At 42.9% G+C, this 25,689-nt stretch overlaps 1 protein-coding gene and 1 long non-coding RNA gene across 5 annotated transcripts; one reads left to right on the forward strand and one right to left on the reverse strand.

Moving 5' to 3' along the window:
* Positions 1 to 382: 382 nt before the first annotated feature.
* On the forward strand, positions 383 to 20,300 carry LOC112257725 (sodium channel subunit beta-4). 2 transcript variants are annotated; one of them, XM_024431513.2, is made up of 6 exons: positions 383 to 948; positions 1,224 to 1,567; positions 15,172 to 15,335; positions 15,601 to 15,823; positions 16,024 to 16,153; positions 16,342 to 20,300. In XM_024431513.2, the coding sequence occupies exons 2-6, from the start codon at positions 1,465 to 1,467 to the stop codon at positions 16,436 to 16,438; spliced, it is 717 nt and encodes a 238-aa protein (XP_024287281.1). In that variant the 5' UTR covers positions 383 to 948; positions 1,224 to 1,464; the 3' UTR covers positions 16,439 to 20,300. The 2 variants fall into 2 exon arrangements, with proteins under 2 accessions (XP_024287281.1, XP_024287280.1); XM_024431512.2 differs by having other exon boundaries at positions 1,236 to 1,567.
* Positions 20,241 to 24,018, reverse strand: LOC112257726. Of its 3 annotated transcripts, none has more exons than XR_006084075.1 (6): positions 23,334 to 24,018; positions 21,674 to 21,764; positions 21,483 to 21,538; positions 21,218 to 21,286; positions 20,690 to 20,799; positions 20,241 to 20,585 (listed from the first exon to the last, which is right to left on the reverse strand). It is a non-coding gene; the product is annotated as an uncharacterized LOC112257726 (long non-coding RNA). The 3 variants fall into 3 exon arrangements; XR_006084074.1 differs by having other exon boundaries at positions 23,205 to 24,018; XR_002954631.2 differs by having other exon boundaries at positions 21,674 to 24,015.
* Positions 24,019 to 25,689: the final 1,671 nt, after the last annotated feature.

Here is a 25,689-nt window from a genome sequence, read left to right on the forward strand (position 1 = left end):
AGATATAACAGGAGTGAAATATGTTCACATTTAACAGCGAACATCCTCACTCTAAATTCTGTGATTTGAAGCTATGCAGTGTAACTCAAGGGAGTGGTTGACGAACGTATAGTTTTTTTATTACCAGGACATTGTCACATACCGTAGATCAATGTTAGAACATGTCATATCTATTTCTACATCCAGGATGTTTATAAATACAAGGTAGTGCGTAGAGGCTGGCGTGTCCCTGGCGCTCTGTTACAGAACCCCCTCCAACCTGCACTGCAGAACTTTCTCTGATCTCCACAAGCACTATGGCAAAAGTGCCTGCGTCTGCATTCACAGTCAGGAGAGGGGAGGGGGGAGAGAGAGAGGGAGGGAGGCAGACGGGAAGGAGGGTAAAGAGGAGGAGAAGGCTACGAAAGAGAGAGAGAGAGAGTGTGGGGAGGGAGAGAGAGAAAGAGAGAGGGACAGGCAGGCACTGAGCCAAGAGAGAGATTGTGCAGGGGAAAGTTGAGAGCGAGCCAGAGGGGCAGGCTTGCAGGCAAAGGGAAGAAGAAACTGGGGCTCTGCTATCCAGGAAGAAGAGAAAGGACCGTCCGAACCAGCAGCCACCAGCCACCAGGGTTACTGCAGCAGCACTCCTCCTGTCCATTCTCTACCTTGTTCTCTCTTCGCTCTCTTCTCTCACTCTCTCCCCCCTCCTCTTTTTCTCTCTCTCTCGCTCTCTCTCTCTTCTCCCTCTCCTTTCTCTTCTCCCCCCCCCTCTCTGACTGGGACTGCATCGTGCCTTTCTCTGCAGAGGAATCGCTGGCTGGTGGAATCTCCTTGACTGCACCCTGACTGGCTGTGCGCAGTGATTCTCCCCCGGCTCAGCTCCTCTGCTCTGCCGTGTGTTCTGACTCAGCTGTGCTGTGTAGTCAGGCTGCTGGTCCGGCTTCTCAGGGAATACAGCCACAGGAAGAGGTACGGTGCAGTACTGTTTCACGCTGCGCACACATCCCCTTTACTCTCTCTCTCTCTCTCTCTCTCTCTCTCTCTCTCTCGTGTCTCTTCTCTATCTCTTAAATCCTCATTATTTCTGCTCGTCTTTCTCTGTTTAGGAGTGCTCTCTTACTGAAGGATTATAGCTGATTGACTTAGTTCGCCTTGAGTTTGTTTTTAAGTCTGTACCCTCTTCCCTTACCCACCCACATGCTCCCTCTTTCTCCCCTCCTGTTCGCCCTCTGTCTAACCTACAGTCTTCATGACAGGAGTGTCGGGGTTGGCAGGCAGACGCACCGCTACCAGGACTGGATAACAACACAGTGGGACGTGGTGCCTCGGTTGTGACCAGATCAGTCGCACAGGCACAACAAACAACCAGACCAGGGGGATTCAGGTTTACACAGACCTGACCAGTTTCTGAGGGGATAACTCCAGCCCAACGGACCCTGGGCTGGATCCCACAGCAGGGGGTGTTTTGGACGGGATCGGAGTGCCATGGAGGTTCAGGAGAGTGGGCCTGAGGAGCCCAGGTCCAAGTATCTGTTGTCCTCACACACCACCTGGCCCCGGACCAGTCTGATCATCACTTTGCTGCTCAGTAAGATGTTCTGTCTCAGTCATATATCACTTCTCTTTCATCCAATCCCTCTCTCTCTGCACCTCTCACTCCCAGGTTGTCCTCTCTCTCTTTCTGTTGAGTAAAGTTTTAGTAATTTCCCCAATTCCGCAACCCCAACTGCCCTGTAGTGTGCTATGAAACATTTACTGCATTTGCGATCGGATGTCATTTTGCAGATTCTCCAGTTCCATAGAATCGACTCGTTACAGTTCAAATCTTGCTCTCACTTCAGAATGGTAGGCAACATTGTGGCAGTTGGCTTTTGATTGTGTGGATTGATTGGTGAAATTGTATCAGTTTCATTTGTGTGGTGGCTAGAAACTGCTGTCAGTTTGGGTGCTGAAGTATGTTTGATGGATACCTAAGCATACGTCACCAGATAGAATGGTGATTTTATAATTTTAGTGTACATAACACCCCTCTGTTTCACAGCCTGAATCAGAGTTCAGAGGTTTGTCACTAAATACGTCATCCAGAGTATTATTATGCAGGTCCTATCAGTGGCAGCCTATTGGACAAGCATTTTATCAAAGCAATAAGCAATAGTATTCATAAGAATTAAAAGGACTAAAATAATATATAGTGCATTTGTGAAGTATTCAGACCCCTTGACTTTTTCCACATTTTGTAACGATACAGCCTTATTCTAAAATGGGTTAAATGAAAAAAATTCTTCATCCATCTACACACAATAACCCATAATGACAAAGGGGAAACATGTTTTTTTTTGTGTGTGCAAATGTATTACAAATAAACAGAAATACCTTATTTATATAAGTATTCAGACCCTTTGCTATGAGACCTGAAATTGAGCTCCGGTGCATTCTGTTTCATTGATCATCCTTGAGATGTTTCTACAACTTGATTGGAGTCCACCTGTGGTAAATTAAATGGATTGGACATGATTTGGAAAGGCACACACCTGTCTATATAAGGTCCCACAGTTGACAATGCATGTCAGAGCAAAAACCAAGCCATGAGGTCGAAGGAATTGTCCACAGAGCTCCACAACAGGATTGTGTTCGACACCATCCCTACTGTGAAGCATGGTGGTGGCAGCATCGTGTTGTGAGGATGTTTTTCAGTGGAAGGGACTGGGATCGAGGGGAAAAATGAACAGAGCAAAGTACAGAGATCCTTGATGAAAACCTGCTCCAGAACGCTCAGGACCTTGGACTGGGGCGAAGGTTCACCTTCCAACAGGACAACGACCCTAAGCACAAAGCCAAGACAACATAGGAGTGGCTTCGGGACAAGTCTCTGAATGTCCTTGAGTGGCCCAACCAGAGCCCGGACTTGAACCTGATTGAACATCTCTGGAGGTACTTGAAAATAGTTGTGCAGCAAAGCTCCCTATCCAACCTGACAGAGCTTGAGAGGATCTGCAAAGAAGACTGGGAGAAACTCCCCAAATACAGGTGTGGCAAGCTTGTAGCATCATACCCAAGAAGACTCAAGGCTGTAATCGCTGCCAACGGTGCTTTAACAAAGTACTGAGTAAAGGGTCTGAATACTTATGTAAATGTGATACTTCAGGTTTTTATTTCTTATACGTTTACATAACATTCTAAGAAACCGTTTTTGCTTTTTCATTATGGGATATTGGGTGTAGGTAGATGAAGGGGAAAAATAATTTAAATCATTTTAGATTAAGGCCGTAAGGGTAACAAAATGTGGAAAAGGTCAAGGGGTCTGAATACTTTCTGAATGCACTAAGTATTTTATTGATGTCAGACATGACCATTTTAACACGTTTTATTTAGCCTTTACAGTAAACACAAAACCAATTGCTTTTGTGCAACATTGAGTTACTGTATTGATTCTTCTTTAGCTTTTAACTCTGAGTCAATTTTATCCCGGGAAACAACATTTCAGTGTGATGAGAAGCTCCTCTGTAGGCCCAGGTTAATAGAGTAATAATGCAGTTGGCTGGTATCAGTGGAAGTGCAGTGGGGTAATGGGGACTGGTCTGAGATGAAGTCAAGACAGCAGCATTTGCTATGTGAAATATCACGGTCATATTATTAACAGCTAGACAGACCAGGAGCAGTCAGCCAGGCTCCGTCAGGCTCAGGTTCAGGCTCTGAGGTTCTCACGCTCTGAGTCAACAGGACTGCAAGACAAGTCCACCCTGTCCCTCCCCTCCAGCCAAATTATGCCTTGGTGTCTGCAATTCAACTATTTAATATCCACACGATTGCTGGGTCATTTAGGAAACACTGTAGGCTCATAGTTTAGAGGAGTTTCGTAGTCTATCAACATTTTTGTCTAAAATGTTGATAGTGTTCATGATGTGTGCTCAGTTCTGGTTCTATGGATGGTATAGTTGTACAGGTAGGTCTATGAGGTTTCATGATAGAATTGTTCTTGAAAGAGACACATGTAGGTTAGAAAGCATCACTGTTCCAGTTAGAGGCCTAGCACAAGGGAGAGCCTCACAAAGGACAGTTTGGAAACAAAGTAATTACATAAGCAACCCAGTGGAGACGGCTTCTGACAGAATCCATAGGAGGGTCTAGGGTCAGGGTGCCTTTATTTTTCTGGGACAATCACCATGTGAAGTGTCCTGGGGTATGATGTCCTGGTTTGGCTCTGATTGGGATTTGGTATGAGGCTAAGTCTTTGTTGGATTATCTCAACCACTGGATTTCTCTCTTGCCTTTTATTTTTCCACTAAAGTTAATGGCCATATCCTGTAGAACCTGCACTATCTTCAGTTACAACTATATATCAATGGTCACCAAACAGCCGAGAAAATATATAGACACAGATGAAGGGTTGTCACTAGTTTCCACAGCCACAAAGTCATAATTATGACTAAACTCCTTCTACAATTTATCTTTTTAAAATCTGATTTTCAACCTTACCATAACCTTAAATTAAGACCAAAAAGCACATTTTCTGTAGCCGATTTTGACTAAGCTGATATTGTGGCTGTGGTATCTAGTTGAAAACCAGATGCAGAGTTACAGAGAAACACAACAAGCGAGGAAAAAGGAGAGCGGACCAAATAACAGTGTAAGAAATGAAAAGTGGAGAGAGAGAGGGAGGTGCATCTGCCCTGTGGGTCGTTCCATTTCATTTCAGCAAGTCACGACACCCACTAACTGATTATTCTGAAATAATTTCTGTATTTAAAAACTAATAAGATTAGCATTCCTGCAACATTATTTTAATGAAAAATAATTTGAACTCTGAGAATTTAAGCTAATTGATTGCATCCAAATTGGCCATTTAAATTTATAGGATTCATATAATATTCAATAAATATAGTACCTAACATTACTCTAACAATGAATAAAACATGAGGAATCCAAAGATATTGTCAAAAGCCAGCCACGGACCCCCCACACCCCACACCAATCCCACCCTAACAATGAGTATACAGTAATAATTTCTCTGTCTGACAAGTAGTATGCTGCTGCAGCTCTGAGTATTGTTTCTTCATCCTAGGCAATGTGTTCTCAGTGAATTTGTTGCCCCCCCTCCTTCAGAGAAATTAGTCATTGAAGTTACAGTAGATTTATGTTCCAACCTACACTACTGTTGAAAAGTTTGGGGTAACTTAGAAATGTTCTTGTTTTTGAAAGAAAAGCAAGTTTTTTTTTAAATAACATAAAATTTATCAGATACAGTGTAGACATTAATGTTGTAAATGACTATTGTAGCTGGAAACAACAGATTTGTAATGGAATATCTACATAGGCGTACAGAGGCCTATTATCAGCAACCATCACTCCTGTGTTCCAATGGCGCTTTGTGTTAGCTACTCCAAGTTTATAATTTTAAAAGGCTAATTGGCCATTAGAAAACCCTTTTGCAATTATGTTTGCTGAAAACTGCTGATTTTAAAGAAGCAATAAAACTGGCCTTCTTTAGACTAGTTGACTATCTGGAGCATCAGCATTTGTGGGTTTGATTACAGGCTCAATATGGCCAGAAACAAAGATCTTTCTTCTGAAACTCGTCAGTCTATTCTTGTTCTGAGAAATTAAGGCTATTCCATGCGAGAAATTGCCAAGAAACTGAAGATTTCGTACAACGCTGTGCACTACTACCTTCACAGAACAGCACAAACCTTTATTTCACCTTTATTTAACCAGGTAGGCAAGTTGAGAACAAGTTCTCATTTACAATTGCGACCTGGCCAAGATAAAGCAAAGCAGTTCGACATGTACAACAACACAGAGTTACACATGGAGTAAAACAAATATACAGTCAATCATACAGTAGAAAAATGAGTCTATATACAATGTGAGCAAATGAGGTGAGATAAGGGCCATGGTGGCGAAGTAAATACAATATAGCAAGTAAAAAATAAATAAACTGGCAAACTGGCTTTAACCAGAATAGAAGGAGGAGTGCGAGGCCACAGTGCACGACTGAGAAAGAGGACAAGTACATTAGTGTCTAGTTTGAGAAACAGATGCCTCACAAGTCCTCAACTGGCAGCTTCATTAAAAAGTACCCGCAAAACACCAGTCTCAACGTCAACAGTGAAGAGGCGACACCGGGATGCTGGCCTTCTAGGCAGAGTTTTAAAGCAAAAGCCATATCTCAGACTGGCCAATTAAAAAAAGGATTAAGATGGGCATAAGAACACAGACACTGGAGAGAGGAACTCTGCCTAGAAGGCCAGCATCACAGAGTCGCCTCTTAGCTGTTGACGTTGAGACTGGTGTTTTGTGGATACTATTTAATGAAGCTGCCAGCCGTTTCCAGCTACAATAGTCATTTACAAGATTAAAAATATCTACTGTATTTCTGCTCAATTTTATGTTATTTTAATAGACAAAAAATGTGCTTTTTCAAAAACAAGGACATTTCTAAGTGACCCCAAACTTTTGAATGGTATTATCAGGTTCTAACCACTAGATGGTGCTGTTCCCCCCACCCTCAATGTTAAATGGATAGTTCACCCAAATTACAAAATTACATATTAGTTTCCTTATCCTGTAAAGGCGTCAGCATGCTTCATATATATATGTTTTATGTACCTGCACTGTTGGAGCCCGGAGCATCTGCGTCCCTGTACAAGTCACGACTAAACAAACTCTGTTATTATTATTTTTGTATTTTAACTGCTTTTTCTCCCCAATTGCGATCTTGTCTAATCACTGCAACTCCCCAACACGCTCGGGAAAAGCAATTGTTGAATCATGCGTCCTCCGAAACATGAGCCGCTATACCTCGATTCTTAACACCCGCCCCCTTCACCTGGAAGCCAGCCACACAAATGTTTCGGAGGAAACACTGTTAAACTGATGATCGAAGTCAGCCTGCAACTCCTGCCACACAAGGGGTTTCTAGAGTGTGATGAGCCAAGTAAAGCCCACCCTGCCAAATCCCCCCCTAACCAGGACGAAGCTGGGCCAATTGTGCGCCGCTCTATGGAACTCCCGGTCACGGCCGGTTGACATAACCTGGGATCGAATTTGGGTCTGTAGTGATATCCTAGTAATATCAGGATGTAGTATGGAACGTAAACCTAACAGCTTCAAATACATCAAATTAATTGGGAATAGATTACAGAGGATGAAGAAACAATTCTCAATACTTCAGCATCATACTACTTCTCAGACATAGAGAACTGATACTGTATAATTTTTGTTTGGGTGAGATTAGTGTGGGTTGTGGGAGGTAGCTTTTGGCCATTTCTTTGGATTCCTTATGTCAACAAAACAATGTTGCAAAAATGCTAATCTAACAGAAACAATTTCAGAACAATCTGAGATGTGTGAGCGTTTCTGCTGCATCACTGTGCTGCATTGGGACTGTGTGTGTGTGTGTGTGTGTGTGTGTGTGAGCGAAAGAGAAAAAGAGGGAAGGAATCTGAGTGAAGGAGTCATTTTGCTCCCTGTGCAGCCCTCCCTGGAGTTTACAGCCATGTATTATCCCAAACTGCTTGTCTAAACCTGACCTTGAGTCGGTTATTGACGATGTGTCACACAGCTGCTGAGGTGTGATGTAAAAACAGAGGGAGAAAAAATATTTAGGAATGGGGGCTGCAGAGGGACAAACAGAGCAAGAGAAAATGGGATAGCCAGGACAGTTAATACTATTGTTTAGTGAATTTAAGGAGAGAACAGACTGGGCAGAGGTGGAAGTATGTGAGCAGCATTACTGTATTGTCCCAGTGATGGCATGTAACCAGACTAACCATCCATCATCTTTAGGTCCACTTGAGAAGTGTTGGTGTCAGCATTATCTGGATCGTGTTAGAGGTGGTGGGACCTGCGTTATTTGGATTCCCTTAAAGGGGAGATGAGCCCAAACTAATTAGCTAATTACTGAGTTTAATGAGCCTGCATTGAGTTAAATGGCCTCACAACATCCCGAACACTGTAATAAAATACTACACACACAACTGTACATACAGATGTAGGATCTTAATTTGAGAGAGTTTGTTACAGCAGAAAAATAATCCTGCATCAACAGGAAATGTAAATGTGGATAATAATTCATGTTAATGGACATTTTTGTAGGGGTTGATACTTTTATTTCAAAGGGGAAATTACACACTTTATACGCCTTTTTTAAACCTCACAAGTTAAACATTTCCTGCTTGTTATTTTTAGTATTACATTGTTGTGTTTTGCAAGAAAGGCATTTCACTGTAACATTGAAACTTGAGTTCTCCTGCAACAGGGTGATCAAATGAAGATCCTACATCTGTAATATGTAGGAATGGCTCTTTTTTCCCCCTGTCCCATCCTTCTTTCTCCCTCTCACTACCTCTAGACTGGGGGTCTGTGCCATAAGATTACTGCAGACCTAAGTGTGTGTGGTCTGTGAATTGTGTGTGCCAGCGTGCGTGCATGCAAATGAAAGTACGGAAGTGTATATCCTTGTCCTGTCTTATTGCAATATGCACATTCTCTGTACAATAGTTAAGCGTGCAGTTTTTTTAAATTGCTAAGGAGCGTCGGTCAATACTGAAGCTACTTCAAAACTCTACAGTCTGCATTACCAACATGAATCTTGGCCAAACAGTTCATCTCACCTCCAAAACTCAAAACACTTCATACTGTACATGTCTCAAAATAAGCTCGTTCGACCATAACTGGCATCAATTCTCACTCAGAACACACTGACCTTAAAAACACTAACAGGGAGCATTACATAAATTAACTTCTCTCTTTGAATGATTTCACATAAATCAATATTTCATTATAGAATAAGAATAACACCTTTTCACTTTGACTGTCCTAAAATATATGTAACAAGAATGAATCAGAAATGCCGCAATTTGCGTCAATAGCCTTTATTTTTTCTATATCTTAGTAATTTTACTTAAATAAGTTTTTTTTTAAACATTCCTGAAATTCCAGGGCTGCAATAATAATAAAAACATGTCTAATATAATCACTCATTGTACAGTACTGTGAGGGTTCTGGTTCTCATCAACATGTCTAGTATAATCACTCATTGTACAGTACTGTGAGGGTTCTAGTTCTCATCAACATGTCTAGTAGAATCACTCATTGTACAGTACTGTGAGGGTTCTAGTTCTCATCAACATGTCTAGTAGAATCACTCATTGTACAGTACTGTGAGGGTTCTAGTTCTCATCAACATGTCTAGTATAATCACTCATTGTACAGTACTGTGAGGGTTCTAGTTCTCATCAACATGTCTAGTATAATCACTCATTGTACAGTACTGTGAGGGTTCTAGTTCTCATCAACATGTCTAGTAGAATCACTCAATGTACAGTACTGTGAGGGTTCTAGTTCTCATCAACATGTCTAGTATAATTGTTTATTGTACAGTACTGTGAGGGTTCTAGTTCTCCCTCTCTCCTGCATTTGGCCACAAGTTCTCATCAACATCACATCTTGTGTCTTCTCTGGTGATGCATCTTGGAAAGTATCTTTTGGAATCTCTAATCTAACCCTGGCAGTCTTCAGGAGAAGTGTCTCCACACCCTGGCAGTCTTCAGGAGAAGTGTCTCCACACCCTGGCAGTCTTCAGGAGAAGTATCTCCACACCCTGGCAGACTTCAGGAGAAGTGTCTCCACGCCCTGGCAGTCTTCAGGAGAAGTATCTCCACACCCTGGCAGTCTTCAGGAGAAGTGTCTCCACACCCTGGCAGTCTTCAGGAGAAGTGTCTCCACGCCCTGGCAGTCTTCAGGAGAAGTGTCTCCACGCCCTGGCAGTCTTCAGGAGAAGTGTCTCCACACCCTGGCAGTCTTCAGGAGAAGTATCTCCACACCCTGGCAGACTTCAGGAGAAGTGTCTCCACGCCCTGGCAGTCTTCAGGAGAAGTGTCTCCACGCCCTGGCAGTCTTCAGGAGAAGTGTCTCCACGCCCTGGCAGTCTTCAGGAGAAGTGTCTCCACGCCCTGGCAGTCTTCAGGAGAAGTGTCTCCACACCCTGGCAGTCTTCAGGAGCAGTGTCTCCACGCCCTGGCAGTCTTCAGGAGAAGTGTCTCCACGCCCTGGCAGTCTTCAGGAGAAGTGTCTCCACGCCCTGGCAGTCTTCAGGAGAAGTGTCTCCACACCCTGGCAGTCTTCAGGAGAAGTGTCTCCACACCCTGGCAGTCTTCAGGAGAAGTGTCTCCACGCCCTGGCAGTCTTCAGGAGAAGTGTCTCCACGCCCTGGCAGTCTTCAGGAGCAGTGTCTCCACGCCCTGGCAGTCTTCAGGAGAAGTGTCTCCACACCCCGCATTCATGGCATCCAGTAAGGACATCTGGCCATGTGGATGGTGGTCATAAACCTTCCACCTCCACACAGAGAAAAACTCCTCTATGGGGTTTAGGAAGGGAGAGTATGGAGGCAGGAATAGTACTGACATCCTGGGATGTGCAGCAAACCAGTCTGTGACTGCAGCAGAAGGTAGGAGTTTCTTGCCCTTCTTTCCTCCGCTGGCACAAGTCGATTATGCAGGTCATCCAGAAAAGAAATGAGCCTCTCTGTATAGTAGGGGTCAATGAGTGGTTTGTGTAACAGCAAACCATCATTAGACAGTGCTGCACACATTGTGATGTTAGCTTCTCTCTGGCCTGGGACATCCATGGTTGATCTGTCCAATCAAATTTCATTACCTCTGCAGCATGTCTTTGCCAGGTTGAATCCAGCTTCATCCACAACGAAGAACGTTTGTGAAGTTTGCCTGAATTCCATCTCATTTACTCTAAAATACAGTACAGCCACAGGTTTACAGTACTTTACATTATGCATAGCTGTGTATGTACCCTCTTTGGTTATTGAACATCTTACCTGGACATATTGATACCAGAGTTCTTTCAGGCGTTCACCGTTTCTCTCAAAGGGTACAGTGTACAACTGCTTCATCCTTATTTTATGTTTCTCTGGGACTCTTGCAATTGTTGTTGTGCTGACCGTATTCACATTCCCAAAAGTGTATTGTCTGCCAGCACTCTCTCCCAAATTTCCCGCAGTTTTATTGCATCGTTGCCAATTACCATGTCAACAATAGCAATTTCCTGCTCATCTGATAATATTCTGCCTCTCCCTCCTGAGGGAGTCAACCTTTGGATCCTACTGAAAAACACAACAATCAGCATATTTCAAAATGTCAGTATAAGTTTTAAAAAATACTGTATTGTACTGTAATATGTAGTTATGTGTAGCAAAGGTACAGGTTGGCAGGCAGGCTCAGAGTCAGGACAGGGAAGGTTCAAAACCAGGAGGGTGTGAAAAAGAGAGACTGGGAAAAGCAGGAGGGCAGACTGTGATGGCGCTGACAGAGATGGTCGCCTCACTTTGCATTCTTAGGAAACTATGCAGTATTTTTTTTCATGTATTATTTCTTACATTGTTACCCCATGAAATCTTAAGTCTTATTACATACAGCCGAGAGGAACTATTGGATATAAGAGAAACTTCAACTTACCAACATTACGACTAGGAATATGACTTTCCCAAAGCGGAACCTCTGGTTGGACCACCACCAAGGACAATGGATCGGATCCCAGTAGGTGACCCAAAATAATGGCGCAGACGGAGTGGTCTTCTGGTCAGGCTCCGTAGATGTGCACATCGCCCACCGCTTCCGAGTATACTACTCGCCAATGTCCAGTCTCTTGACAACAAGGTAGATGGAATTAGAACAAGGGTTGCCTCCCAGAGAGACATCAGAGATTGTAACATTCTCTGTTTCACGGAAACATGGCTCACTCAGGATACGTTAGTCGGTACAGCCACCTGGTTTCTTCACGCATCGCGCTGACAGAAACAAACATCTCTCTGGTAAGAAGAAGGGAGGGAGTGTATGCCTTATGATTAATGAGTCGGGGTGTGATCATAACAACATACAGGAACTCAAGTCCTTTTGTTCACCTGACCTAGAATTCCTTACAATCAAATGCCGACCGCATTATCTACCAAAAGATTCGGTGAGCGAGTTTAATAGCAAATGCATCGGTGATGTTGTACCCACTTTGACTATTAAAACCTTCCCCAACCAGAAACCGTGGATTGATGGCAGCATTCGCACAAAACTGAAAGCTCAAACCACTGCTTTTAATCATGGCAAGACGACCGGAAACATGACTGAATACAAACAGTTGAGCTATTCCCTCCGCAAGGCAATCAAACAAGTTAAGCATCAGTATAGAGACAAAGTAAAATCGCAATTCAACGGCTCAGACAGGAGAAGTATGTGGCAGGGTCTACAGTCAATCACGGATTACAAAAAGAAAATCAGCCCCGTCGCAGACACCGATGTCTTGCTCCCAGACAAACTAAACAACTTCTTTGCTCGCTTTGAGGACAATACAGTGCCACTGACACGGCCCACTACCAAAACCTGCAGGCTCTCCTTCACCACAGCCAACGTGAGTAAAACATTTAAATGTGTTAACCATCGCAAGGCGGCCGGCTCAGATGGCATCCCTAGCCACCTCCTCAGAGCATGCGCAGACCAGCTGGCTGGTGTGTTTACAGACATATTCAATCCATCCCTATCCCAGTCCACTGTTCCCACATGCTTCAAGAGGGCCACCATTGTTCCTGTTCCCAAGAAAGCTAAGGTAACAAGCTAAACGACTATCGCCCCGTAGCACTCACTTCCGTCATCATGAAGTGCTTTGAGAGACTAGTTAAGGATCATATCACCTCCACTCTACCTGACACCCTAGACCCACTCCAATTTGCTTACCACCTCAATAGGTCCACAGACAACGCAATCACACTGCCCTAACCCATCTGGACAAGAGGAATACCTATGTACGAATGCTGTTCATCGATTATAGCTCATTATTTAACACCATAGCACCCTCCAAACTCGTCAAAATCGTCACTCGTCAGACCCTGGGTCTCGACCCCGCCCTCTGCAACTGGGTCTTGAACTTTCTGACGGGCCGCCCCCAGGTGGTGAAGGTAGGAAACATCTCCACCCCGCTGATCCTTAACAGTGGGGCCCCAAAAGGGTGCGTTCTCAGCCCTCTCCTGTACTCCCTGTTCACCCATGACTGTGTGGCCATGCACGCCTCCAACTCAATCATCAAGTTTACAGACAACACTACAGTGGTAGGCCTGATTACCAACAACGACGAGACGGCCTACAAGGAGGAGGTGAGGGCCCTCTGGGAGTGGTGTCAGGAAAATAACCTTGCACTCAACGTCAAAAAAACAAGATGATCGTGGACTTCAGGAAACAGCAGAGGGAGCACCACCCCTATCCACATCGACGGGACAGTGGTGGAAGGTTTTAAGTCCCTTGGCGTACACATCACGGACAAACTGAAATGGTCCACCGACACAGACAGTGTGGTGAAGAAAGCGCAACAGCGCCTCTTCAACCTCAGGAGACTGAAGAAATGTGTCTGCTCCGACCGTAAGGCTCTCCAAAAGGTAGTGAGGTCTACACAACGCATCACCGTGGGCAAACTACCTGCCCTCCGGGACACCTACACCACCCAATGTCACAGGAAGGCCAAAAAGATCATCAAGGACAACAACCACCAAGCCACTGCATTTTCACCCCGCTATCATCCAGAAGATGAGGTCAGTATAGGTGTATCAAAGCTGAAACCGAGAGACTGAAAAACAGCTTCTATCTCAAGGCCATCAGACTGTTAAACAGCCATCACTACCATTGAGTGGCTGCTGCCAACATACTGACTCAAATCTCTGGCCACTTTAATAATAAAAAAATGGATGTAATAAATGTATCACTGGTCACTTTAAACAATGCCACTTTATATAATGTTTACATACCCTACATTACATATTTCATACGTACAGTGGGGCAAAAAATATTTAGTCAGCCACCAATTGTGCAAGTCCTCCCATTTAAAAAGATGAGAGAGGCCTGTAATTTTCATCATAGGTACACTTCAACTATGACAGACAAAATGAGAAGAAAAAATCCAGAAAATCACATTGTAGAATTTTTAATTAATTTATTTGCAAATTATGGTTGAAAATAAGTATTTGGTCAATAACAAAAGTTTATCTCAATACTTTGTTATGTACTATTTGTTGGCAGAGGTCAAATGTTTTCTGTAAGTCTTCGCAAGGTTTTCACACACTGTTGTTGGTATTTTGGCCCACCACTCTTCTCTTCTTCTCCTTTGTCCTCCACACATTCTCCCTCTCCCTGCCACTCTTTTTTCCCCACCAACCTGTCTACCTTGATCCATGTTTCCATGTCTGTTTTGGTAACGAGACTAAAAACAGGACACTTGGGTAGACTTTTAGCTGAAATTGCAATCAGCTGTGTTTGGAATGATTAAATATTCTGCTGAGATGTTCTACATGTTTCAGTCTGGTTACTGCAGAAATGCACGACATTTGCCATCATTCTGTTTTGAATGTGTTTTTAACAGTTTTGGAAACAGTGTGTTAGCATTTGAAAACGTGCTGCAAATATAGTTTTGCAGGTGGTGGAGTATGAATGAGAAAAGAGTTCATTGATTTCTGAGAATGTGGTCATTGAATGCATTTTGTGTGAAAGCAATGAAAAATGATTCACAGTTTGGTCCACATACACTTCTGTTTCACTGACTGTGAAGAGTTTTGACAATGTGACTTCAGTTTTGACCAATGCATGTTAGCGATTGAAAACAACTAAGTCTATGTTCCATTAGTAAAATGGGTTATCGTTCATATTTTGCTGTTCCTATCCTTCTGTCAGTGACTATCTGGGTTAAGGTCAAAGGGAAGACATCAGAACCAGATATGATATTGACCATCAGTTTAGGTCAGACGTAGGGCTCTATTTAATCTGTATTGCTATTCAGTGTTACAGCGCGATTGAAATTTAAAGGCAATGTTCCCTCGTTAGCGGAGACTGCATTCACGGTAAACATTGCAGATGTCGGCTCAATATGAAATGTACTTTTACATTTCCTTCAGCGATACAGGTTGAATAGAGCCCGTAGTTTTCAAATCGCTGATAGTTTGCAGGATCAGTTAAGAAGGGATAGGGGTAGAGGGGATTACAATAGACATCAGTCAATAATTATTTGACAGCTCTACAGTATGTCAATGGATGAGCTATAGTAACCTGGGAATGGGCCATTTCTCACTCAGGTGTGTGTTGTCTTTTCCCTTTCTGTATTTCTTAGTAGTATTGTGTACTACCTTTTAAATTCCCCCCTGCCCCCTCCCAGGTGTGTGGTCTGCTCAGGGCCTGGAGATGTCCACAGGGAAGGTCCCGTTCCTGGAGGCGTTGAACGGCAGTACTGTGATTCTACCCTGCACCTACGCCAGCTGTATCGGCATCAAAAACCTCTACTTCAACTGGCAGTACAACGACAACGGCACTATGCAGAAGGTGGGTCAGAGCTGCCCTGGCCCACTGCAGCAACAGCAGCCGCACAACAACTACTGTCATTTGTCAGCTCAAATCTCACACAGATAGCGGCAGAGATGTTCAAAGTCAGTGTGGGGAGATCATATTTTCAAGTGTTCTAATTTGTGGTGAAGACCCAATGGTTTTCCTGCATCAGTAAGTGATATCTCTATTGTGAGTGTTTTGATTGGAGTTGTGGTCAGATATTGTGAGTGTCAGATGATTGTCGACTGCCTGGTCCTCTCAGGTGTGTGAGTCTGTGATTCCGTTAGACGGGATGGATCCCCATCCAGTGAGTATCTTCCGGGAGCGGGTGGATTTTATCGGCACCGGTGACCACAACAACATCTCCATCCTGCTTTGGAACATCACCTTTGAGGACGAGGGCCAGTACACCTGCTTCGGACGCAACCCCAAAGAGAAGGGCAAGAACCACAGCGCTATCTTTACCCTTGTCGTGGTGGACGAGTGTGAGTATTAACTAGCGTTCTCTTTGCTTTATTGCAGGCAGATCATATACTGTAGGGCCTCTGGTGCTGCCAATGGGCAGGGCGAATACTATATGGACCACAAAGTCTAGATGTGTTGTGCTGTAGACGATGCACTGTAGGTAGGTACTGTTTGTCTGATCAGCCTCTACCTTCTCCTCTCCCTGGTTCCTTCTCGGCAGTACGAGTGGTGGACAACACTCTCACCATCATAATTGCTTCTGCAGTGGGCGGAGCCATCGCCCTGCTGATGACTTTCATGCTGGTGAAGAACTTCATCCTCTTCGTTCTCTTCAAAATCGAGGAGAAGAAGTGAGTAAGACAGATGGGGCCACAGAGAGTAGCCAACTGGCCATCCACACAGAGAAACACCTTCAGCTCATCTTGGTGCCTCCAAGCTGTAGTAAAGCATCAATAAAGTCGGGCTACAATGTCAAATATGTAGAAAACGCAGGTGTCTCTTCTAACCCTCCTCTCTCCTCTGTTCCTCCCCTCCACAGAAAGATCGAGTGCCTTGTACAATCTTCCTCAGCAGATGAAACAAACAATGTCTCAGGATCCAAAACTTCGAAACCAACGACACCAAAGAAGAAATGAGAGTACTTGCATGTATGTACAACCATATATAAATATACAGTTATATCTATGCATATATTTATATGCACAAACATGTGTATGCACTCGTGACTCCATGGGCAGGTTTCTTGGGCAGGTTTTTTGGACTGAGAAGCACGTCTGATGGAGATTCTTCATTGAAAGTGTTTGTTAGTCCAATAAGCTTAGGCTGTGTCTGGGAAACCACCCCCATATGTTCAAGTTGGTATATTGTTTCAAAAAAAATCTTAAACCTAGGACCGTTTTTCATATGATAATAAAAAACAAAAAAGAGATGAATTGAATATACGCTTGAGACAGGGAATAACGCGATGTAATAATGTTGTTTAAACTGTGCTGGATCCTCCTCTCTTCACCAACCGTACTACTCTTGGCTTAACTGAAACGGTCTACAAATTAAAATATTGTGTTTTGTAGAAACACAGTCTAATTCAATCTCCAGTGACATTTTGCCACGTCAGATTCAGTTTATTCAGTAATGCTCTGATTCACATAGAGTTGAGTTTAGTGTTGTTTAGATAGAATACAATGATATTAACTCTGCCTATCCAAAAGTGATTAATTATGCTTATTTTATAATATTTAGAAACTAAGGTCTTTAAAAGGGTGATGCTGTGGTGAGACGTGAGAAAGGATCCAGTTCAGAACTTAATACACTTTCTTTGCTTGATATAAAGCACTGGTGCCTGTTAGCGCTTCTATCTTCCTCTGCTGATAGGAAGACTAAATACTGCAAAACCATTTACCAAACGCAGAAAAACGCAAGTGAATAATACTGCAAGCTGATGAATGAAATTATAGACAATCCCTTGAAACCAACCCACTAGAAAAAAATGAACCTCTACTAATGCTGCTTTTAAGACAAATAACCTTTTTAATGCATTTATAAGCATGTGAAACCCCAGGGCAGATTTAGAGACACAATGCTTGACAATAGACATGTACTCTCTCTTGTGTTCCTTTCCGGAATCCAAGATTTAACCACATATAATGTGGTAAGTTCTGTCTGCTTTGAACCTGGATCTAAATCTCCTCATATCATGCCAACCCCTGCTACATCCAGTGTGCCAAGGCTATGCACACTATTTGGTAAAGTGGGTCTTCTGGCATGAACATTAACCCCCCCCCCAACAGAAATATCCGCCACATTTCTTATAGTAAGTAATTTACAAATGGATCTCTCTTTGCTGTACAGAGCACATACACACACATTCATGTTTTTACACACTGCAATAAGTACTCAGCAGAATTTATGATGGTTCATTCATGGCTCATGATTCAACACAAATTCACCATCTGCAAAAAAACAGATATCGATCAGCTACAGTCATTACGGAAACCTCCACTAACTACACCATAAAGAGATGCATGGAGCAGCATTTAGGTTGCAGGTAGCGTGAAAGACTGGAACCGATCTTTACTGGACAGTGTAGAATAGACACGCAACTAATATCTCATATTCAGCCCATTTATTTTGCCAAACTGGGATAACCCTGAGAAACCCACGTCTGATCAGGAATGGACTGGGATAACCCTGAGAAACCCATGTCTGATCAGGAATGGACTGGGATAACCCCGAGAAACCCACGTCTGATCAGGAATGGACTGGGATAACCCTGAGAAACCCACGTCTGATCAGGAATGGACTAGGATAACCCTGAGAAACCCATGTCTGATCAGGAATGGACTAGGATAACCCCATGTCTGATCAGGAATGGACTAGGATAACCCTGAGAAACCCATGTCTGATCAGGAATGGACTAGGATAACCCTGAGAAACCCATGTCTGATCAGGAATGGACTGGGAGAAAATCCATATCTGATCAGGAATGGAATGTCATTGACTAGCAATGGAAACACATTGCTAGTGAACTACAATGTAAAGATACAATAGTTGTTTTGAAGATACTTCCAGTGTGTGACAAAATTGTGGAAAAACCATGTTCAGGGAAGAAGTTCACGTCTATGTCCATTGTCCAGGAACTTGCTGAATCTGTCATTGTATAAACATAACAAATATACCTCCCTCAATCACTTGCTGAACCTGTTTCTAATGTGGACAACCCCTGGTGTTGCTGTTCCCATAGCATAGCCCTTCAAATAAATGCACTGGCTTGTAGCAATAGCAGGAGGATATTTTGGGAACTTTACCGTAGATATGTATATTCTTCGGCTGTGCTAGACATGTGTGTAAACAGAGATGTGTTGTATCGGTGGAGCAGTGAGTGAATGAACCTAAATGTATATTTAACATGAGGGTAAAGTTGAATGAATGATCTTTGCTGTCTTAGATGAGAAAAGACCGACACCATGGTTTGGCCATCGACAGTAATACATGTACTATCTCTGGTTGGACATGGCTTTGAGCTTGTGGCACTGAATCCCTGGCTGATTCATACTCTCCTAAGATAACAGTGATACTATGCAAACACAAACACCACTACGGAGAGGAAGACTTCCACGCACTGTAGGACAGGCTGCTGCAGTTCCCTCAATGGGATTTGCTTTTGCAAAGCTGCCCTGACATCACATCAACATAACTATACTGTAGCTACTGCAGGATTCCAATAAACCATTTTGAGTTCCTTTTACTGTGATAATGTAAGCAATAAAAATGACAAGAGCAACAGTAATCAAAGTGGCATATGGGATATGGAGTTGATCCAGGGTAGATGAGGAACATAGGCTTATAGTGCAAGGGTATTCAGTCCTTGAGGTCTGCAGCACTGCTAGTTTTCATTGTTTTTAAACGGAGACTGTCTGGTTCAGACCTGTGAAATCACCTGTATAGAGATTCTGGCCAATCAATTAAGTACAAAGGAGAAGTACATAGTGCAGACCTTGCTGCTCAGATTTGAATACTTATTTTGCCTGTAATGCACTGATGTATAAGCTTTCCCTTCTCACTCTGGGAAGCTAGCCTCTTTTCTGTTACTACAGTATGTGGCCCTTTTTGTCAATGTTTGGAAGGCACATAGTTGTGTCTTCTCTCATGTCAAGTTTAGGTCTTTTGTGATGTGTTAAAAGACCTTCAAAGGTTCCTGAATGTTAGAACCTATGGAGCTATGCAATATAGTGTAATTTCAAGGAGCAACATGTAAGATGTAAGCCATAAATCCAATTGCATCATGTTTTTTTTTAAAGGCGACTGCTTACAAATGACATAGTACAGCTTACCGTATCACAATCCGAAAAAGATTTGTACTGCTAATGTTCTTGCTATTGTTGTCAACCTCACAAACGAGAACCAATCGTAATGCAGGAAGTTGTACACAACTAATTTGCAGCGTCACGCAGCTTTCTAAAAAGTAGATTTTATTCTTGTGATTTCTATTCCTTTAATTCTACTGGTATGCAATTGACATTTGGCGCTAGTTGCAGGTGGAAATGTTACATGTATAACCTCTAAACAAAGCCGAACTGTGAAAGTGACTCACGTGTTCTGTTGAAATGCCCTTACACAGTTCTGGATGACCTAGTACCAACTGTCTTCCTTGTTCCCTTTATTTTGACAACTGTACTGAAAACTGGATAGGTGAAGCAAAAGTTCAATCTTTGTGGTTTGGAAATTCTGAGAACACTTTGTTGTGCCAAGTTGTAGTAGCGGAAATAGTGACCTCATCCATTATTGCACTTAAGACAACGGAATGTTTGAATCTATAATGTACCCAGACATTACTGACCCCTTAGTCCCACATTCCTCTTCCAACTAATATGAATGTACAGCCATGTTTCTCCTATTCCCGCAAATGATGCCTCCCATGTAATCTCTCCATCATGCATATCTGCTCAAATATGATTTATTATAAAAAGCCACAAGAATCCAATAAACTTTTGAATATAACAGTACATTGTCTTTTTTTGCCTGTCAAAATTGGACAAATCATTAATCAACCATAAAATATTTGTAAAAAATGAAATACATAACTCATAAAGTACTTACATCTCTAAGATAATATAAAATAAGAACACAAAGAAACTTTACAGGTCAGTATTGTAAGTCAGTGCAGTGTGTATGTCTTTTGACTGTGTGAATGTTTTCCAGAACCACTCAGCGCTCATCGAGAGAGAATTACCAGTCAGTTTACAGTAGTTACCGCTGAGAGAAACTGGATTTTCAGTAGTACTTCTGAAACAAAAAAGGAGAAACAAATCATATCAGGTAAGGAATTTCAACGACACCTGTAAAAGTGGGAATGCAACACAATGAGGTATCTGTTATCCATCACATACTCTGCAGTAGACCCCAGGGTGCCCCGGCAGGCACAGCCCACCCCCCAGCTCACCACCCCCACCAGCTGCCAAAACCAGGATAGGAACACAAGGGGACCCCCACTGTCACGCTGGGAGAGAAAGAGGGAGTGACAGAGGAAGAAATGGCATTAGAAGACAGATTAATGCAAAGTATGACTACATTGCAAACAGCATTGGCTGTTTGGCTGGATACAGGTGAGCTCAGCCTCTTTACTGGCACAGTCTGCTTTCCGATCACACGCCGTCGCTGTTGATGAACTTCAATGACTGGGAGCAGAAGAAGAACTTGCTGTCGACAAGATGCCAGACTGCAGGAGACGAGTGGAAGATTGGATGAAAAGGGAATCTGAAGGTGCAATTCTACAGGCGACATTACAACAGGAATATGATTGAGAAACTCCACATTTAAAATGTAGTTAAAGTTTTTGGAGACATGAGATGGAGGGGAGAAATACTGAAGTGAGCGCCCACGGCCAATATCCCCAGTGTGAACAGTACACAACATACAGTGATAGGGGTCATCTTCTTAGGCTTCTAGTTTCCTTGGTCCCTCCGGTCCACCATAATCTGCTTCTTCTGGCGTTGAGGCATGATCAGAGCCATCGGTGTGAGAGAGGTGGACAGTTAAAGAAGTCAGTTGTAAAAATAAAAAAGATAAAGGTTCCTCTCCTATGTCACTACTACTACTAATAATAATAATAATAATCATGATACACAGGTGACAGTATGATGTGGTACTCCAGGCAATATACAGCACTCTGTTTTCACTCACCTCTAGACAGATGTAAATGTGTGGGCTTGGTGCTCTTAACAGTAGTGTATGTGAATCTAAAGGGAGGGGGGGGTACAGGGGCTCAACAGTAGAAACAGTATCTTAACCTCTAACATCTATGAATATTTATATTTTTCATTATATACACACTTGTAGAGTGAAACACACTATGTTCCGTTCTCATATCTTACTATGTGCCCACCAAGCAGTCCTCACTCAGCCCTCCATCAGCTTCTATCCAGAGGAGTCAGGTGGGGCTTCTGCCAAGCTCTAGAAAACAGCCTTCAAACAGACAGATTCCACAATGCCATTACTCTCACAACCACTTCATGTGATCAATCAGCAGTCAGGGCAGGACCTTAGCTGATCAGCTAATTGGTTTGGTGTAAGGAGGTGAGGTGATTAGTGGAATCAGGATTTTTTTTGTGCCCTGGCCGGGATAATTCCAGAGGCAGAAGATAAAGCGAGACGTCACACTCGCTCCTTTTTTTTCTGGTTCATATACAGTCAATTAGCTAAACAGGCCAGACCCAGCTGCTAATGAGGGGGTTTGATTAATCACACCTGTGTAGGTGTGTTTTGCATCATCTGGAAAATGATTGCATTTGATTTGGAATCGGGCTGCCTCCTGGGCGTGATCCAGGTGCCTGCTCCGTCCGATGGCAAAGTAGTCTCAAAACAAAAGTAATTAAGCATATGTAGTGAATATGATACATTTTGTTATAAAAACACTGTCTTAAATTATCACATTTATTTCATGGAAAAGAGATTCTGGACGATGCAGCATGCTTGTTGACATGCCCGACTGGTGCAGATTACTGTTTGATTTGAGAAGGGTACTCCTCCCTCCCCGCTTTCGCCCGATGACGTGAAGAGCCTGGATTAAAAAACCAGGCCAGTGTAAAATAACTCCCTCACATTGGTGCCTACGCAAGAGCCAACCGTTAAAGAGAAACTACCCCTAATAAAACAATTTCTCATTTAGAAAACGGGGTGTGGCCATCTACAGTATGAGTCAAACATTTATTATTCTGTCAAAATGTCCTACAATGTGTAAATAGGATCATTTTGGTGATAAAGTCAGTCTTTTCCAAAACAAGAGTTGTGTGGTAGTGACTGCATCACAATGTAAATGAAGGTTGGGTTTGTTTCAATCCTGCCCACAACTGGCAGCACACAAATTAAAAACTCTGCATGGTCAATCTGACATCTGCAGTGGTAGTACAGCATTTACTGCTATGGGACCTCCGCAGAAGTTAGAACAAACATACTTTTTGCGCATCACAAAGCTGTTGTGAAGGAAGTGAGTGTGTTTACACAGAACCTCCCACCCCCACCAAACAATCATGTTAATGCGGAGCCCTCCACATTATTACAAGATTTGAGAGGTGCACGGCAATGCAAATGAAGTACGGAGCTTGATTTGGCTCTGCAATTGTGTCACACTCTCCATACAAAGCCTCCACCACATTTTCAGATCAAGCGTAAATTGGCTTTAAATCGTCAATTTGGAGTGCAGCTACACAAGACCCTATTGTAATCCCTGTGATAAATTCAGGTTGACTTTGGATCTCTATGGGGCTAGTTATGGACCATCATTAAATTACATAATGTACATGGGACAACATCAAAATCCCAATACCTCCAAATTTCAATGACTTAAACCTCAAAGCATCTATAAATTGTAATTTACATTGTGTAAATGGACAGTTACCAACTAACCTTGAAGATGGTTAGACTTTGGATAGTCTAACCAACTCTGCCACAGTTGAAGCAAATTAGCGCAATAATTTAGCTAACCTTTTCCACCTGCAAACACCTACATCAAACCACACCCCGAAACCAACTCACGTTTGAATTCAGTCACAGCCGCTAGCATTTTTTTAATTAACAAAATCTAAAACAAGACCAAATCAGGAACTGCGGTAGCCCTTTAAGCAGACCAGAACTGTGACCATCCAACAACAACAAAAATAACAGCCTAAACGGTGGGCCTCCCGAGTGGCGCAGCATTTAAGGCACTGCATTGCAGTGCTGGAGGCATCGCTACAGACCCAGGTTCTCCCAGCCGCATTGGGAGACCAATGAGGCGGTGCACAATTGGGCCAGCGTTGTCTGGGTTAGGGGAGGGTCTGGTCAACTGGGATGTCCTTGACCCATCTTGCGACTCCGGTGGCAGGCCGGGTGCATGCACGCTTACACCGTCGCCAGTTGTACCACCTTCCCTCTGACACATTGGTGCCGTACTCTTCCGGGTTAAGCGAGCAGTGTGTCAAGAAGCAGTGCGGCTTGGCAGGGTCGTGTTTCGGAGGACGCATGGCTCTCAAGCTTTGCCTCTCCCGAGTTCGTATGGGAGTTGCAGCAATGGGACAAAACTAACTACCAATTTAATCACGAAATTGGGGAGCAGAAAAGAAAAGCGGGATGTCTTCAATTGAGAAACCTGAAATCTTTAATTATACTACAGCACTACAGAGCGGTTACATTCCCCAGCGAGAACCAAAAATGTCACTCAAACAGAAGGGGAAACAAGTGTCGTGGAATATTCTAATAATTTAATATTGATTAACTATTGCAATAATGAAGCTGGTCGATCCCACACTCTGAAGTGTGATGCCGAGAGCTCAACGAGCAGAACTGAGCCACAATATTTTATAGTTAAGACACATTTGTATGTGAGAAAGGAGTATCCCCCAGCCAGATAGCATTTACTGTGAAGACTGTTCCAATTGTTTAACAAACAGGGTTTGGCCCGTAAGACAAGATTCCTCCCATCAGCTGTCCACACCAGAGACATCTCCCTGGCACCTCACAGTATACAAACACCAACTAATTCTATGGAATGCAGGCTTGAGGTTATATCACCAAGCCATCATAAAGCAATTGCTAACATCAAGCCCCAGAAGCCCAACTCAGTCCCACAGATGAGAGGGTACTCATCAAACCTAATTTGATACATAAATAGTATTTAAAAAATCTTGTAATTTTTCTACCATACAACCAAAACTGAACAGGAGGGGTTCTGAAAGACACTCATGGGGGTGTCCACTGAAAGTTGACTAGCAACTACTGAAACCTAAAAGGTGCCCACTAAAGAAGAGGCAAGCAAAATAAAAACCCACATCAAACTTAAAGACAGGAAACAAACCAAAATGGTGGCCCAAAGAGAAAACAAAGCTCAGACAAAAGATTGTTTTTCTCGAAACATAAAATGGGTCTCTCCAACTAAAGGACAGCACAGCTGAAACACCTTCACACTAACGGGATGGCAACCAACACAAGTGTAACACATACTGACTAACGAGGTGCGCCCTACATGCTAACATCCAACCTCGAAATATAAATTTAAAAAACAAAGCCTGTAACAACTGCTTGTCTATTTTTTTATTTTATTTTATTTCACCTTTATTTAACCAGGTAGGCTAGTTGACAACAAGTTCTCATTTACAACTGCGACCTGGCCAAGATAAAGCATAGCAGTGTGAACAGACAACAACACAGAGTTACACATGGAGTAAACAATTAACAAGTCAATAACACAGTAGAAAAAAAGGAAAAAAAGAGTCTATATACATTGTGTACAAAAGGCATGAGGAGGTAGGTGAATAATTACAAATTAGCAGATTAACACTGGAGTGATAAATGATCAGATGGTCATGTGCAGGTAGAGATACTGGTGTGCAAAAGAGCAGAAAAGTAAATAAATAAAACAGTATGGGGATGAGGTAGGTAAATTGGGTGGGCTATTTACCGATGGACTAGCTGGTACAGCTGCAGCGATCGGTTAGCTGCTCAGATAGCAGATGCTTAAAGTTGGTGAGGGAGATAGTTGTCAAAATACCTTATTGATCTCTACTGTGATGATTCTAAGTATCCCATTTGAGTAGACTACTGTACATAAGGCTTATTGACTGATCTATGCGAGTACATCACCTCCCACTGTAAATGATCTGGATTTGGACATATAGACAGTACATGGTGAGGGGATGTGGTGTGCTTACTGTAAATGTGCTTACTGTATATTACTGGGATGGCTCAGGTATATACCATCATTATCTATATTATTGGTTTATTTGACAGTATATCCCTTTTCATTAACTACTTGACTTATGCTCTGACAGGGTTGTCAAAAGCACACTTATTTTACATCTAGGGCTGTTATTCACCTGCCAACATAGCTTTATCACACAATAGCCCAAGACAAAAA

This window comes from Oncorhynchus tshawytscha, linkage group LG09, assembly GCF_018296145.1.
Source record: "Oncorhynchus tshawytscha isolate Ot180627B linkage group LG09, Otsh_v2.0, whole genome shotgun sequence".
Classification (NCBI taxonomy): domain Eukaryota; kingdom Metazoa; phylum Chordata; class Actinopteri; order Salmoniformes; family Salmonidae; genus Oncorhynchus; species Oncorhynchus tshawytscha.